General features: G+C 44.6%; 1 protein-coding gene across 8 annotated transcripts in view; it reads left to right on the plus strand.

Moving 5' to 3' along the window:
* TSPAN32 (tetraspanin 32) overlaps positions 1-18,250 on the plus strand; it is a 71,502-nt gene that overhangs the window by 12,994 nt on the left and 40,258 nt on the right. For 4 of the 8 annotated variants that reach the window (XR_010600487.1, XR_010600491.1, XR_010600490.1 and 1 more), the window contains exon 4: positions 3,480-9,520. The exons of 1 other annotated variant lie outside the window; for it this stretch is intronic. Coding sequence is in view for 2 of the 7 variants with exons in the window: in XM_065592066.1 (XP_065448138.1) it covers positions 9,446-9,520 (75 nt within the window). In the remaining 5 variants the exon portion in view is untranslated. The remainder of the gene's footprint in view (positions 1-3,479; positions 9,521-18,250) is intronic. 3 more of the 8 variants (XM_065592066.1, XM_065592068.1, XR_010600488.1) reach the window with 2 other exon arrangements.

An 18,250-nucleotide genomic window follows, 5' to 3' on the forward strand; every position in this document is an offset into this window, starting at 1 on the left:
CTCCCATGGCTGGATCTGCCAGTTCTGCTGGTGTTTTGCATTAGTTGAGTGGTGCAAAGCAGCCCCACCACAGCTGAGGATAGGGCCATTAATTGTATGCAGCATTAATTGAATGCAGCATAAGATCTGAGTTTGACTGCACTGAATAAGAAGGGAAGCTGAAGTATAGCAAGGTTTTTATTTGAAGGGTGAACGTGAGAAAGGTAGATAAAAAGATAGGCCAGTCAGGGGATGAGAAGACATTTCTATGGATCCTGCCAAGTCTACAGAAGACAAATTGTTCCTTGCAGCAAGAATGAAAACAAGGTAATTCATAAAGGAGTAATTGATTATTAGCTCAGTGACCGCATTTGATGGGGCTGAATGTGTTACATCTCATAAGAAAATGTACTGCATCATCTTGCAACAAGCTCATACCAGTCTTCTTAGAATCTGGGGGGGGGGTGTTAAGAAGAGGCAACCTTGGCTGTTTGTATTTAAATACAACTACTTGTTTTTAAGAATATCTTCTAATATAATTATAAACCCTCTGGCTAGGAAATGAACAAGCAGCCTGTAATACATTTATGAGTACTTCTAGGAGTCATATAATTGTATATCATAGAATGGATGGAGGGAGATCTCCCAACAGGGAGCAAATTTCAGTACTGGCAACAAACTACATAAAATAAATACTGGTAGAACAGACACTGACAGGCAAAGGAGTGGGCAGACATGGTGGGAGATGTGGAGAAGGGTCTTAAACTACATAATCTGAGACATTTGAGAGACTTTTATGAGGCGTTGAATTGGTTGGGGGGGACAATAGAAAATGTTTTGAAATTCTTTCCATTTGGCAGCATTCAAAATGAACTAATTTTGGCAGGGGAGGGGAGGTTATGAATTTTTTTCAGTATCTTTATTGACATTTTTCATGAAACCTTTTTCATAATCCCTTTTTTTTCATTTTTCTGAGAACCATATTTTCATATTGGCATTGAGTAAAAATTTGAGTTAAAATACCTTGGAAAATGTCATCAAAAACAGGTAACTTCAGTAATGCTGATAATCTTTCATGAGAAGTATTGGTGGGTTTTTTGTTTGTTTTTTAAACCTCCTTTTTTCATTGTGGAAAAAAATGTGAAAAATTTGACTAGTGAGTAGTAATCCGAACAGGTCTTGAACAGCCTGGTATGCTTCACCTCTCCTCTAGATTTCATTCCTGACTCCAGTTCTCTTGTGCTTTCAAGGGTTAACATTTCACCACTGTACAGTCAGTTTTATTGCTATGATCCAGTTGTGGGGAGTGGTGGAGAATTGTCCCTTCAGAAAGGAGAGCATAGAGGGGCAGTGTTGTCTTTGGCTCTGTCTCAGAGCCATGACATCACTCCTCCTGGGCTCTACCCAGAGATTCTGCACATTGTTGCAGTTCCTTGCAGCAGCTGTCAAACAGCAAAACAAATAGTTCAGTTGCTGCTGCGATTCCCAGCTTTGTTTCCACTAGCAAAGGGACACGCGTGGGTCATGCTCCCGGCGCAGGTTCTCTTAGCGCCTCTGTTAAAGCCTACAAAGAAATCGAGAACTAGTGGTGGCTAGTCCATAGGGAAGTTAGAGGAGGCTGAGCTATAGCAGTTAAAGGGTATGTCTACACTACGAAATTAGGTCGAATTTATAGAAGCCGGTTTTATAGAAATCGGTTGCATACAGCCGATTCTGTGTGTCCCCACATAAAATGCTCTAAGTGCATGAAGTCGGCGGACCGCGTCCACAGTACCGAGGCTAGCGTCGACATCCGGAGCGTTGCACTATGGGTAGCTATCCCACAGTTCCCACAGTCTCCGCCACCCAGTGGAATTCTGGGTTGAGATCCCAATGCCTGAATGATACAAAACAGTGTCGTGGGGGGTTCTGGGTACATGTCGTCAGGCACCTCCCCCTCCGTCAGAGCAACGGCAGACAATGGATTCGCGCCTTTTTACCTGGGTTACCTGTGCAGACAACATACCACGGCAAGCATGGAGCCCGCTCAGCTCAGCTCACCGTCACCATATGTCATCTGGGTGCCGGCAGACGTAGTACTGCATTGCTACACAGCAGCGCTAATTGCCTTTTGGCAGTAGACGGTGCAGTATGACTGGTAGCTGTCATAACTATAAAAGGAAGGGTAACAACTCTCCTGTGTACAGTATTATAAAATCCCTCCTGGCCACAGACTCCATAATCCTTTTACCTGTAAAGGGTTAAGAAGCTCAGGTAACCTAGCTGACACCTGACCCAAAGGACCAATAAGGGGACAAGATACTTTCAAATCTTGGGGTGGGGGAAGGCTTTTGTTTGTGCTCTTTGTTTGGGAAGTTGTTCGCTCTTGGGACGGAGAGGGACCAGACATCAATCCAGGTTCTCCACATCTTTCTAAACAAGTCTCTCCTATTTCAAACTTGTAAGTAAACAGCCAGGCAAGGCATGTTAGTTTTACTTTGTTTTCTCAACTTGTAAATGTACCTTTTACTAGAGTGTTTATCTCTGTTTGCTGTACTTTGAACCTGAGGCTAGAGGGGGGTCCTCTGAGCTCTTTAAGTTTGATTACCCTGTAAAGTTATTTTCCATACTGCTTTTACAGAGATGATTTTTACCTTTTTTCCTTTAATTAAAAGCCTTCTTTTTAAGAACCTGATTGATTTTTCCTTGTTTTTATATCTAAGGGGGTTGGATCTTGATCCACCAGGAGTTGGTGGGAGGAAGGAGGGGGGATGGTTAATTTCTCCTTGTTTTAAGATCCAAGGGGTTTGGATCTGTATTCACCAGGGAATTGGTGAAGAGTTTCCTCAAGGCTTCCCAGGGAAGGGAACTAGCTTTGGGAATGGTGGCAGTGGACCAGATCTAAGCTGGTAGTTAAGCTTAGAAGTTTTCATGCAGGCCCCCACATTTGTACCCTAAAGTTCAGAGTGGGGAAGCAGCCTTGACAGTAGCCTTCATCGGCGATCTGGGTGCTGGCAGACGTGGGGCTGGCAGACGTGGGGCTGCATTGCACACAACAGCAGTCCCTTGCCTTTTGGTAGAAGATGGTATATTACGACTGGTATCTGTCGTCATCGTACTGCAGTGGCTGTCAATCATGGGCACCTGGGCAGTCTCGATGATGATGGCTATCAGTCGTAGTATGCTATTTTCTGCCAAGCGCCCAGTATTTTCTGCCAAGCACCCAGAAGATGCCGAGGACTATCAGTCATGCTGCACCGTCGTCTGCCAGCTTAAGATGTAAAAAATAGATTTGTTCTGTATTCATTTGCTTCCCCCTCCCTCCGTGAAATCAACGGCCTGCTAAACCCAGGGTTTTGAGTTTAACCTTTTGGGGGGGGGGCATTCTGTGTGACAGTTTGTGTTTCTTCCTGATGCACAGCCACCTTTGTTGATTTTAATTCCCTGTGCCTGTACGCCATGTCGTCACTCGCCCCTCCCTCCCTCCCTCCGTCAGATACTAGTTTCGTGCCTTTTTTCAGACCAGACACCATAGCACTGGGATCGTGGAGCTCGCTCAGATCACCGCGGCAATTATGAGCACTACGAACATCACGCATATTGTCCTGAAGTATATGCAGAGCCAGGACATGCCAAAGCAAAACCAGGACCAGCCGAGGAGGCGATTGCAGCGTGGCGACGAGAGTGATGAGGAAATTGACATGGACGTAGACCTCTCACAAAGTACAGGCCCCAGCAATGTGCAAATCATGGTGTTACTGGGGCAGGTTCATGTCGTGGAACGCCGATTCTGGGCCCGGGAAACAAGCACAGACTGGTGGGACCACATTGTGCTGCAGGTGTGGGATGATGCCCAGTGGCTGCGAAACTTTCGCATGCGTAAGGGCACTTTCATGGAACTTTGTGACTTGCTTTCCCCTGCCCTGAAGCGCCAGAATACCAGATGAGAGCAGCCCTCACAGTTGAGAAGCGAGTGGCCATAGCCCTGTAGAAGCTTGCAACGCCAGACAGCTACCGGTCAGTCAGGAATCAATTTGGAGTGGGCAAATCTACTGTGGGGGCTGCTGTGATCCAAGTTGCCATGGCAATGAAAGACCTGGTGATATCAAGGGTAGTGACTCTGGGAAACATGCAGGCCATAGTGGATGGTTTTGCTGAAATGGGATTCCCTAACTGTGGTGGGGCGATCGACGGAACCCATATCCCTATCTTGGCACCGGAGCACCAAGCCACCGACTACATAAACCGCAAGGGGTACTTTTCAATGCTGCTGCAAGCCCTGGTGGATCACAGGGGACGTTTCACCAACATCAACGTGGGATGGCCGGGAAAGGTACATGATGCTCGCATCTTCAGGAACTCTGGTCTGTTTCGAAAGCTGGAGGAAGGGACTTTCTTCCCGGACCAGAAAATAACCGTTGGGGATGTTGAAATGCCTATCGTTATCCTTGGGGACCCAGCCTACCCCTTAATGCCATGGCTCATGAAGCCGTACACAGGCAGCCTGGACAGTAGTCAGGACCTGTTCAACTACAGGCTGAGCAAGTGCCGAATGGTGGTGGAATGTGCATTTGGACGTTTAAAAGCGTGCTGGTGCTGCTTACTGACTCGCTCAGACCTCAGTGAAAAGAATATCCCCATTGTTATTGCTGCTTGCTGTGCACTCCACAGTATCTGTGAGAGTAAGGGGGAGACATTTATGGCGGGGTGGGAGGTTGAGGCACATCGCCTGGCCGCTGATTAGGCGCAGCCAGACACCAGGGCGGTTAGAAGAGCACAGCAGGGCGCGGTGCGCATCAGAGAAGCTTTGAAAACGAGTTTTGTGACTAGCCAGGCTACGGTGTGAGACTTCTGTTTGTTTCTCCTTGATGAACCCACTGCCCCACCCCCCCACCCGGTTCACTCTACTTCCCTGTAAACCAAAAACCCCACCCTCCCCTCCCCCTTTGAGCACCGCTTGCAGAGGCAATACAGTCATTGTTACGTCACATTCATGCATTCTTTATTAATTCATCACACAACTAGGGGGATAATTGCCAAGGTAGCCCGGGATGAGTGGGGGAGGAGGGAAGGAAAAGGACACACTGCAGTTTAAAACTTTAACTCTGCTTATTGAAGGCCAGCCTTCTGATGCTCGGGCAGTCATCTGGGGTGGAGTGACTGGGTGGCCGGAGGCCCCCCCACCGTGTTCTTGGGCGTCTGGGTGAGGAGGCTATGGAACTTGGGGAGGAGGGCTGTTGGTTACACAGGGGCTGTAGCGGCGGTCTCTGCTCCTGCTGCCTTTCCTGCAGCTCAACCATATGCTGGAGCATATCAGTTTGATGCTCCAGCAGCTGGAGCATCAACTCTTGCCTTCTGTCTAAAAGCTGACGCCCCCTATCATCTTCAGCCCGCCACTTGCTCTGTTCATCCCGCGATTCAGCCTGCCACCTCTCCTCTCGTTCATAATGTGCTTTTCTGTAGTCTGACATTGACTGCCTCCACGCATTCTGCTGTGCTCTTTCAGCATGGGAGGACATCTGGAGCTCCGTGAACATATCATCCCGAGTCCGCCGTTTTCTCCTTCTAATCTTCACTCTCCTCTGTGAAGGAGAAACAGTTGCAGCTGGTGGAGGAGAAGGGAGAGGTGGTTAAAAAAGACACATTTTAGAGAACAATGGGTACACTCTTTCACGTTAAATTTTGCTGTTCACATTACACAGCACATGTGCTTTCGTTACAAGGTCGCATTTTTCCTCTTATATTGAGGGCCTGCCGGTTTGGTGTGAGAGATCACTCATGCAGTGCCAGGCAACAGATTTCGGCTTGCAGGCAGCCATGGTAAGCCACAGTCTTTTGGCTTTTTTTAACCTTCTTAACATGTGGGAATGGTTTCAAACTGTAGCGCCCTCATTTCCCATACCAAGCACCCGTTGGGTTGGCCATTTAAAATGGGTTTGCAATGTAAAAGGAGGGGCTGCGGTTCCCAGGCTAACATGCAGCACAAACCCAACTAACCCCCCTCCCCACCCCCAACACCCAATTCTCTGGGATGATCACTTCACCCCTCCCCCCCCCACCGCATGGCTAACAGCGGGGAACATTTCTGTTCAGCAGAGCAGGAACGGGCACCTCTGAATGTCCCCTTAATAAAATCGCCCCATTTCAACCAGGTGACCGTGAATGACATCACTCTCCTGAGGATAACAAAGAGCGATAAGGAATGGATGTTGTCTGCATGCCAGCAAACACCGGGACCATACGCTGCCATGCTTTGTTATGCAATGATTCCAGACTATGTGCTACTGGCCTGGCGTGGTAAAGTGTCCTACCATGGCGGACGGGATAAGGCAGCCCTCCCCAGAAACCTTTTGCAAAGGCTTTTGGAGTACATGAAGGAGAACTTTCTGGAGATGTCCCTGGAGGATTTCCGCTCCATCCCCATACACGTTAACAGACTTTTCCAGTAGCTGTACTGGCCGCGATTGCCAGAGCAAATTAATCATTAATCATTAAACACGCTTGCTTTTAAACCATGTGTAATATTTACAAAGGTACACTCACCAGAGGTCCCCGGTGTGCCCTCAGGGTCTGGGAGCACGCCTTGGGTGAGTTCGGGGGTTACTGTCTCCAGGTCCAGGGTGATAAACATATCCTGGCTGTTGGGGAAACCGGTTTCTCCGCTTCCTTGCTGCTGTGAGCTATCCACATTATCTTCATCCTCCTCTTCCTTGTACCTCGAACCCTCTTCCCTGTGTGTTTCTCCAGTGAAGGAGTCATAGCACACAGTTGGGGTAGTGGTGGCTCCACCCCCTAGCATGGCATGCAGCTCCGCGTAGAAGCGGCATGTTTGCGGCTGTGCCCCGGACCTTCCGTTTGCCTCTCTGGCTTTGTGGTAGGCTTGCCTTAGCTCCTTAATTTTCACGCGGCACTGCTGTGCGTCCCTGTTATGGCCTCTGTCCTTCATGGACTTGGAGACCTTTTCTAATATTTTGCCATTTCTTTTACTGCTACGGAGTTCAGCTAGCACTGATTCTTCTCCCCATATGGCGAGCAGATCCCGTACCTCCCGTTCGGTCCATGCTGGAGCTCTTTTGCGATCCTGGGACTCCATCACAGTTACCTGTGCTAATGAGCTCTGCGTGGTCAAGTGTGCTCTCCACGCTGGGCAAACAGGAAATGAAATTCAAACGTTCAAGGCTTTTCCTGTCTACCTGGTCAGTGCATCTGAGTTGAGAGCGCTGTCCAGAGCGGTTACAATGAAGCACTGTGGGATAGCTCCCGGAGGCCAATAACGTCGAATTCCGTCCACCCTACCCCAGTTCCGACCCGCTAAGGCTGATTTTATCGCTAATCCCCTCATCGGAGGTGGAGTAAAGAAACCGGTTTAAAGGGACCCTTAAGTCGAAAGAAAGGGCTTCGTCGTGTGAACGTGTCCAGGCTTAATTCGATTTAATGCTGCTAAATTCGACCTAAACTCGTAGTGTAGACGAGGCCTAAGCTATCACATTGCATAGTTCTTTGTATTGACACCTGGCAGCATTTCTGTCTACTTGCCTTCTAGTTTTAGGCTTTGGAAGTGTGGTGTGTTATAATAGTTCAGCTGCTTATTGGACACTGTGACCTCACAATCCATGGTGTCAGATAGTTGCCCTGGAGAGCCTGAAATATTGTCAGTAATAGTGTGCATTTTCAACCTTTTTCTCAGACTCCTAAACTCTAAGGTCAGAAGGGACCATCATGATCATCTCTAGTCTGACCTCCTGCACATTGCAGGCCACAAAAATCTCACCCACCCACTCTTGTAATAGACCCATAACCTCTGGCTGAGTTACTGATGTCCTCAAATCATGGTTTAAAGCAGGGGTGAGCAAACTACGGCCTGAGGGCCACATCCGGCCCTACAGACATTTTAATTTGGTCCTCAAGCGCCCGCCAGGGAGCGGGGTCCGGGGCTTGCCCTGCTGTGGCGCTCCAGCCGGGGAGCGGGGTCAGGGGCTTGTCCCACTCCACGCGGTTCCCGGAAGCAGCAGCATGTCCCCCTTCCAGCTCCTATGCGTAAGGGCAGCCAGGGGGCTCTGCATGCTGCCCCCGTCCCAAGCACTGCCCCCGCAGCTCCTATTGGCCAGAAACCATGGCCAATGGGAGCTGCAGGGGCGGTACCTCCAGACGGGGCGGGGTGCAGAGCCACCTGGCTGTGCCTCCGCGTAGGAGCCAGAGGGGGGACATGCCGCTGCTTCTGGGAGCTGCTTGAGGTAAGCGCCACCCGGAGCCTGCACCCCTGACCTCCTCCCATGCCCCAGCCCTGACCCTCTTCCTGCCCTCTGAACCCCTCGGTCCCAGCCCAGAGTACCCTCCTGTATCCTGAACTCCTCATTTCTGGGCCCCACCCCAGAGCCGGCACCCCTAGCCAGAGCCCTCATCCCCTCCCACACCTCAACCCCCAAATTTGTGAGCATTCATGGCCTGCCATACAATTTTCATACTTTTATAACATTTCAGTTAAAGCATCCATTTAATGAAGCCATAGAAAAATTTCTAAAAAAGAGTAGAAATATTTAAAATGTTGACAATTTTTCACAAAATGTTAGTTTTCAATAAAATTCTGGATTCAACTTCAGGATCCATGGGCCTTTAAACATTTTACTGTCATGTTTCGTTTAGGTAAGCAGGATCTACTGGTCTCATCCTCATGACAGGCATCCCACCTTTCACTCAATCTCCAGATAAAATGTTTGTTTTGTTTTCTGCAACTAAAGAGATGGCTTTTCTAACAGCCAGTCCTGGAAACTTCACCAAGAATAGGAAAGTCAGCCTGCATTCTTTCTGACTTCTTCATCCTTATCACTAGCCATACTATTCAGGGTCAGTTTCTGACCTTGATTACATCTGTGCAGTCCTACACCTGCACAACCCCCACTGGAGTCAGTAAGAATCAGCTTGGCTTTGCAGTTGGAACTTAGTTAACAACTCTGAAGCACAAGCCAGAGTAGAATTCAGCTCACTCTCTCATAGCTGTTGGCTCTGCTGTGTTATTGAGCCAAAAAAATGGTAATATTTTTCTCTCTCTACTGAGCGGACAGGCTCTGAACACACAGGGAGTTTGGATCTCTTGAGTAGGAAGGTGCAGTTTTTCACATAGTCTCACTTCAGAATAGAACCACATTTTAAATCTAATTTCTTAATTTCACATTTTTCTTTGTAGAACCTGAAGCAATAGGTTAGCAACTCTATTGTACACAACATGCTCTTCTGCTGAACATCCTTAAAAGGCCACTGTGTAGTTATGGTCCCTGCCAGGGAATTTTAAAACTATTGTGAAGCTGGCTTCCTTTAAGTGATTGAAATTTTGAAGGTTGTTTAAAAGAAGTTAACTTTTAACTGTGACTTGCATTAAACCTGCCAAAGCCAATATAATTAACTATTCTCCTACGGTGTTTTCACATAAATGTTTTCAGCCCCTGAAGAGGAAATGCTGCAAGTAACAGTGCTTTCTCTCTGTCTTCAGGGATTCTTCTGTTTTGCCATTGTTTTCTGTGCACTGATACAGACTGCATTCTGGAGATACACCAACAACAGTGAGGTAAGTGTTTCTTACTAAGAAATACCAAGAACCAGTCATCAGATGGTGATCCTATAGCAGTGACTGCTACCAAAAAAGAAACACCTGTTACATTTGAACGTTGAAGATGACATGAAGTTTTAAATTTTGTTCAGTACTGTTGCCTGATCTTTAGATTATGTATTATTGAATACTTAAGAATCTCCAGTTATCACTCTCCGGGTAGACAGGTACTTGTTCCAAGATCAGGCCCAGTATTATTCAAATTATTATATAGTTGGGAACCCCAATGTGCACAGTTGCAACACTCTCACACTATAAAAACTCTTTTCGATTTACAAATATAGTTTATTAATACATTTAGCACAATCACAAACACCCCAGCTTAATAAGATAGAGATCCTACAGAATGTACATCTGCACATCCATATACTCCCACCATCCCTTGTAGAACAACCTGAAATGATTGCCATCGTCTTCCTCCTCACCATCACCTTCCCCATTATCACCAGTGGCCATCATTCTGGCACCTCCCAAGGACTACATCTCTCTCTCCTACCACCCCGTAGGCTGGGATGCCACTTTTATAATATGTTACGCTGACGCCACTATGTTTGATGCATATTCAGTAAGGGATTTTCCCTCTTTTCCTTATTTGTATTTCCTCACTTTACTAATGTGGGAGTGTCTTTTTCCTGTAGGTTAGTATATCAATGATCTCAACTTATTATCATATGCATCAGTTCATTACCATGGCCTTTTGTGATTTAGGTATCACATTTGTTATTTCTGTCCTCCACTGGGTTGTGGTGTACCTGTTAAGCTTAAAAGAGTATGAACTTAGGAAAGCCCCTATGCCAACCTGCTTTAACACATCCTCTTTGTTAAAGGTCACAACCATACACGGATCTTATGCTTTAACCCCTCACCATCTAACTAGGTGAAAGGTTCCAAACATATGTGTGCTAACTTTGCCTTAGCTCAACATACAGGATATTGCCTGCAGGTCCCTTGTGTTACTGCCAAAATATACTCTAATATAAACCTATTATAAAACAAATAATCAAATCCATAAGAAACTTATATATTGCAAGCAAGCAGGCTAGCCTTAGATGTATCTCATGTACCTGTTTTGTACATCAGTTCATTGCTGGGACACTTCTGTGGTTGAATTATGTACCTGTGGTTAGAACTTCCCCTTAAACTCTATTTCAGCTCCCCATATACTTGGGTTTTCCATTGGGCCGTTTATCTATGCAACGTTTATCTGTTCAAAGTTCATAGGTGTCAAGCCTTATGGTAACTTGCTGTAGCTAATATCTTACAGGACACAGGCATACTGCTGAATATAATGCAAAGCTTTGAATATTATAAAGGCAAACTAGCCCACTGGGCTACAATACTTAGCTATTCAAATAGGCATTCTGTAAATCTATATAAACTTCACTTAGTTGTTCAAGGTCAATATCTTGCTCTTCATCTGCTTAGTCCTTGTGATCCTGAAGTGCCCTAGATTGCAGTAGCACCTGGTCAATGAGTTGAATGTGGGTGATAATCCACAAAACGTAATGTTTAATATGATTTGGTTGATCCTACTAGTTCTTCCCTTTAGGGCAATAATCATGGTGGGTGATTTTAAAACTAGTTTGCCAGGAGAACAACACAAGATGAATGACCATGAGACTTTTTCCTGTAATGAGAGAGCGCAATTCACTCTTAAAGCAACAGAACACATTTTGATATATTATAAAGCCACGAGGGTCTCTTGTGATATTCATCTAGCCTGACCTCCTCTAAACTGCACCATAGGATTTCACTGTAGTATATCTTTTTGATCTTTTTCCCCCTAAATCTTGATTTTAAAATGTCTAGCAATAGAGGATTCACCATTACCCTTGGTAAATTGTTCCTATGGTCCCTCACTGTTAAAAAACTTTACACCTTATTTCCATTCCTTATTTGTCTAACTTCAATTTGCAGCCATTGAATCATCTTATACCTTAGTCTGCTAGACTGAGAAGTCCTCTATCAAATTTAATTCCCCAAGTAGATATCTACAGACTGTGACCAAATCACTCCTTAACCTTCTCTTTAAGCTAAACAGATTGAGCTACTCGAGCGTATGCTTTCTTAATCCTTTAGTGGTTCTCATGACTCTTCTCTGAACTTTCTCTAATTTATCAACTTCTTCTTGAATTGTGGAACTGAACACATTATTCCAGCAGTGGCCACTTCAGTGCCAGTTACAGGGGTAATGTAACCCCCTCCTCTTACTTGATGTTCCCTTGTTCATACATCTAAGGATTTCATTAGCCCTTTTGGTCCTAATGTTGCACTGGGAGCTCACTGTCAGTTAATTATCCATCGTGAATCCCAAGTCCTTTTCAAAGCCCCCCATCCTGTATGTACAGCCTATATGCTTTGTTCCCAGATGCATGAATTTACATTTGGCCATATTCAAGTAGATATTGTTTGCTTGAGCCTAGCTTGCCAAACAATCCAGATAGCTTAATTACTACGGTTTTAAAATGTCAGTAACCCTAACTATTTGGAACCAGCCTTTATTTCCTTAGTGATTAAAGCCAACCAATAGCCTCTTTACCATGAAATGCAGAAGCTTCAGTAAAGTAATTGCTACCTGGAATATGAGCTCTGAAGAAGTCAAATGGAATAAGACTCCAATTAATAATTTCCCAGAACCTGGGTACACAGAGTAATCATTAAAGCCTTTAAGTTAGTTCCATGCGAGAGATGAATGATTAGAGTAATCCTGTGAGCAATCTTTTAGAGAACTCGTATGGTATTGGAAGAAATTGTTACCCTTCTGATGTGACACACAGAACAATTTCTTTAAATCCTGTCATATGACTGCATGGTGGTTCTCTTCAAACCTCAAAATAGGACTGAAAAACTACCCTTCTTGGCAGGATTAGACAAGAGGGAAACAAAGACCCACACTAGGTTAATGGAGATTACAACTGGCCTGGGAAATGTGTTCTGAGCATCCCAAGTCTACAGCAGTTCAAATCTCTGTAAGGGCCACCTGGTTGGGTCATTAAAAGATGATCTATTAATATCGCATAATCACCACCCATTTGTCAGCCTGTATTTGAGAGGCCATTGCCTGCAATAGTGAATGTATTGCCCATCAGTACTGAGTGCACTGAGAAGGTTATGAAAAGGATTTTTGTATTTGTGTATTTTCCATAGCTCTAGCTAAAGCTTTTAACACAGTGACTTTTTCATAAGAAAATGTTTAGCATTAATCAACGCAGAAAGGAGGCCAACATCCCAGCTTGGATTCCTTTGCAAAATGTGCTTGTAATAAGAGATTTAAAAAAAAAAAAAGTGTTATCAGACAAAAAATAGTTCAGAGTTGCATATAGTTGGCCTTAAGAAATTCCACTACATAAATAGGCTACTTAATGACATTTTTTATTTCAGACATAACTGAACGGGGAAACTTAGATTTACAAGAAAAATAGTATATTAAATTAATATAGATATTTGCCAAAAAAAACAAATTGTTTTGACAAGGAGTATTGTGAGGTTGGGGGGGTGGGATTTTTTCTGCATATTTTCATGTCACTCTGTCACAGGATGACATGAAATAAATTAAGTAAGTCCATTTCCCCTGTGCTAGAACAGGAGCTCCCATTTGATCATTTAAGAGGTCTGGGCAGCACATTGGGGGGGGCGGGGGGGCTATACAGGACTAGAGAGAATCTGAGGGGCAAGACTCAGTGTGGGAGAAAGAGACCTGCGGAACCCAAGCTGTCTGACTGGGCATCAGGGACAGATGAGAGCTGCCAGGAACCAGAGGTCTGTGGAAAGTCCCAGAAGGAAGCCAAAGGGTTTGTTGGCTGATTTCCCCAAGCCAGAAAGTCAGGGGCTGGAGGATATGAGAGGGCTGATGGCAGAAAGAGCAGCAGAGGGAGATGCCTGCTGTCTCAAAGGTGGAGAGCTGGAGCCAAGGGCTGGAGAGGGCTGAAAGCAGGGGAGCAGCAGAGGGGCTCACCCACTGATATTTCCACACCAGTAAGCTGGGCTCAGAGGAACAGTGAGAAGGCCAGAGGGAGTGAGGGATTCTCCCCCTGGTAAAGATGATCTCCCAGCAGAGAGGTGGAAGGGGTTCCCGCTGGGAAGAGCGGAATTGCACTCCAGCTGAATGGGCTGAAGTGGCTGCCCTGGCAGAGCAACAGAAGAAGAGGACAGATAAGGCGCCTAGGTGTGGTGGAAGATACTGGAGTGTGGTATGGAAGAACTCCCAGCAGAGAGAGTGGTGGGGATGCACTCTGAGAAGGGGTTTAAGGACTTTATACACTGGATGTGTGAAATAGACTGTTTGGAACTTCTGTCAGGAATTTAATGAACTGTATTTTGGTGATACACTGACCCCAGGGAGGGGTATTATTCAGGCAAGACAGCCTGAAGTGGATTTACTAGGGATTTTGCAAGGGGAAATTGAGGTAGGTGTGCATGTCATGCTGCAATGTGGAGAAGGGGGCATGCCAGGCCAGACTGCTCTAACACACTTGTTATCTTTTTTTCGCCCCAAGCCACCCTTTCAATAGGAATTGCTGGGCTTCTGCTCTGATGTCTGCTCAGTGAGGATTTTGAACCAAAATTTTTTTCATGGGATGAAATGGCCTATTTTTTTTTTTTTCAAAATAGGCCAATAAATGTTTTTAGGAATCTTCAGTATTTCTAATGAAATTGGAAAATGAAGAATTTTAGTCCACTGTCTCTCTTCTCCCCCCCCCCCTCCCCGATTTTCATTTTTACTCTGACCCATTTTCAGTGAGAAGGAATAAACGTGAGCGGGGGAAGAGGGGCTGAAATGGAGGGGAAAAAAATCTCAAATGTGGAAAACATGCAGACTGAAAACGACTTCAAAATTTCTGAAATTCTCCCCTCATCCCCTCATAGTTTGACCAGCTCTAAGTTGTCTCTTTTCAGTGGTGTGAAAGAAAGGATCAGTACCTTCTTATCAATCTAATATCTTCTCCATCAGTAAGACAGCTGGGCATAGTTGTTGACAAGTAAGTTTATCTAATTGGCAAGTAAGAGAGCAGAAAGAAAGCACAGCTCTTTCTCCTTTGCTAAAAGTAGTGAGGATCTACCCCTCCTCTTCCTAGCTTGGGTCAGCATGCTCCCCCAATTCCTTGTCTGATGTAGTGAGTGTCCCCTCCTCCTTCAGTCTGTTATAACCACATTGTGAGGTGGCAGCTTCTTCTCTTTCCTCAATGGGCAGAACTGAATTTGTCAAAATGAACATGTGTCCTATGATGATTTATTGAGTCTGCTACTAGTGAAGTTCTCTGCTTTATCTGTGAGAAAAGGAAACAATTCTACTTATCACACGACATCCTTTAAAAAGCTTGGCGAGCTGAAACCTGGATTTACCATCTCTTTATTTTTACAACATGGCCTTTCACACAAGATGCATTATCAAATGGTTCAACTGCACTGGTTTTGGTTTAATATTGAAAAGTAGCTGGCAGCACCATTTACTGTGCTACTTGCCTTTCCCATCATACACAGCTTCCTACACCATTAAGGGAGAATCCAATTTTCTCAACAATGTGGAGTCATCTACAGTAAATTTCAACACTTCCAAAATCCAATCTTGCTAGCTCACTTTATGTAGCACTATGGGATAACCTGTGCCTTAAAGGTAAAGATTAAGCAGCTGTTAAAAATGTGGAGTTGGGAAAAGGAATATTCAGGATAAAGGACATGATACATGGTAGAAGAGAGTCCTTTGAATGCATTTGTAATGAATACAAGGTCAAATAGCATTTGCTCTCTCCCTACAGTTACCCTCACAGATATACTTACAGATAAGTAGAGACTTTGTCTTAACATAACATACACTCCATAAGAGGACGTATTAAAAAATATGGTAACTCAATTCACTTTGTAGAAAATCTCCTAAATGGGCTGAACTTCCTGCAGTGGCCTGTTAATGATCAGTCTGAGAAAAATGGAGGAAAGAGCTGTGTTCAGACACTTCAGGCTCATTCTCTTTCAGATATTCTCAAAAAAAAAAAAATTTAAATGGGTACTAGTTGTTTCCTAAGAGCCTACTGTAGGCTGGTCTCGTCAAACAGAGCAGATTTTGGAAGTGCAGACAAAAAAAAAAGCCAAACTTTTATACTATGTCCATTTGTAAAAAGTTGCACAACTATTTAGATCTATACTTAAAGTACTTTCCTCAAGGTTGGGCACTGACATTTTATCCTTGCCCGGTTCGTATGTGCTTGGGATATTAGATGAATTGGTGCTACCAGTCAACATCAACAAATGGATTGCAGACTACTTTAGTGGATAAACGTAGAGCTGGCTGGAAAGTGGGGATTATCCACAAAAAACTTCAACTTTTCAGCAAAAAAACAAAATATTTTGACAGAAAGCAAAAATAGTTCAATTTGAAAAGCCACGGCAGTGTCTCCTGGAAGCTGTAGTAGAGGTACCTCACCCTCTTATATTCCTTCATGAGCATGGTCAGGCTATATTTGCTGTGAGGCACGTTGGTTTCTCCTCTGGGTGAGGGGAGGCCATGCATCATAGAGAGATGTACTTCAGGAGGGATGCCCTGTGCATAGAGAACTGAATTACAATTCACATGACTCCATAGTCAAATCTAAATATTTTGGGTTTGGGACCAAAACTTTTCAGTTTTTAGGCATGTTAATTTTTGACAAAAAATTAAATTTTCTGCAGAAAGCAGACCCTTTCCATGAACATTTACATTTAATAGAAAACCCCATTTCCATCAAAACATAGTTTAAACAGAAAATTTTAAAGCAGTCCTAAACAGAAGCATCGTTCAAAGACTATAAAAATAGGGTGCTTTTTCTCCCTGAGCATCTTAAAGATCCATCTTCAGAAAATGGGAATGATTCATATGTGATCAGGTAGTATTGTATGACCTGGACACCATAGTACCTCAGTTTGATGAACCTACCTCTTCCATATCTGCTTGGTTTTCTATTTTTTCTACAAAAGGGTTACCCATACCTCTGAAATGTCCCATATTTTGTCCCAAAGTTACATATATTCCACACAGATTTGAGGTTCCCTCTGCTTTTAGAGTTAAATCATTTACAAGGGTAATGTAGAATCATTAATCTGAGGTTATAGTGACTTATACTAAAGGGACAAATCCCTCAGCATTTTAAATTTCTTTCCTACATTTGGGTTGCCTTAGAGCCTTTCCTGGCTGAGGTCTCTAACCTGTTTACATTAGGGTACTTCTAACAAGAAAAAAAGTAGCATATGAGTGTGAAAGAAGAAAACCGAAGTAACCAATTGCCATAAAAATCCTCGTCATGGACCCTCAAATATTAAGATCTCTACCCTGTCGCTCACACACTTATTATAGATTTCCTGTTCCATGATTGCATAATCAGTAGTAATTAAACCATTGGCAATCCTGAGTGCTGAAGATTGTTGGAAAATGGGAGCCTCATAAATCCCAGCTCTGCAGGGTTATAGACTAGGAAGTCCTAATTATGACTGAAATAGGAAAATAGCAAAAGTTGATCCAACTAGGAAGAGATCTGTAGGAGAGATAAAGATGTAGATGTCAGCCATGCTAGTGTAGATGGTATGTGGCTTTTTTCTGTCTATGCTATACAAGGCGAGGGAAGGAGGGCCAGGAATGGGGATGAACTCCCAATCCGAACCTCATAGAAAACACTTACCTTTCTGAGATCTCTACGAATTAAATTACAGTATGTAGACCCATTATCTAGATTAACTCATACATGCTAGTACAATAAAGACCTGTTTTTTCCAAACAACTTCAGAGCGCTCTGAAATCTCTGGGTGGACATAGACTCATAGACTCATAGACTTTAAGGTCAGAAGGGACCATTATGATCATCTGGTCTGACCCCCTGCATGCTGCAGGCCATAAAACCGTCCCTACCCCTTCCCTGGACTCTGCTGTTGAAGTCCCCAATCCTGTTTTTAGTGACTTCAATCGGCAGAGACCCTCCTGCTAGAGATCCCTGCCCCATGCTGCGGAGGAAGGCGAAAAACCTCCAGAGGCTCAGCCAATCTGCCCTGGAGGAAAATTCCTTCCCGACCCCAAATGTGGCGATCAGTAAGACCCCGAGCATATAGGCAAGAGTCTCCAGCCCGACCCCGTTAGCCATTATACTATTTACCCACCATTGCTTGGCTTTCCTTGACTACTATGTTTTACCATTAAACCATTCCCTCCATAAACTTATCTAACTTTATCTTAAAACCAGACAGGTCCGTCGCCCCCACCGTTTCCCTCGGTAGGCCGTTCCAATATTTCACCCCTCTGACGGTCAGAAACCTTCGTCTAATTTCAAGTCTGAACTTCCCCACGGCCAGTTTGTATCCATTCGTTCTGGTATCCACGTTAGTACTAAGCTGGAATAATTCTTCTCCCTCCCTTGTATTAATCCCTCTAATATATTTAAAGATAGCAATCATATCCCCTCTCAGCCTTCGCTTTGTCAGACTAAACAACCCAAGCTCCTCTAGTCTCCTTTCGTACGACAGCTTTTCCATTCCTCTGATCATCCTAGTGGCCCTTCTCTGCACCCGTTCCAGTTTGAGTTCATCTTTTTTAAACATGGGAGACCAGAACTGCACACAGTACTCCAAATGAGGTCTCACCAGCGCCTTGTACAACGGAAGCAGGACCTCCTTATCCCTACTCGATATACCTCGCCTAATGCATCCCAAGACAGCATTGGCTTTTTTCAC

The sequence above is a fragment of the Chrysemys picta genome, chromosome 4 (genome assembly GCF_011386835.1).
Source record: "Chrysemys picta bellii isolate R12L10 chromosome 4, ASM1138683v2, whole genome shotgun sequence".
NCBI lineage: Eukaryota > Metazoa > Chordata > Testudines > Emydidae > Chrysemys > Chrysemys picta.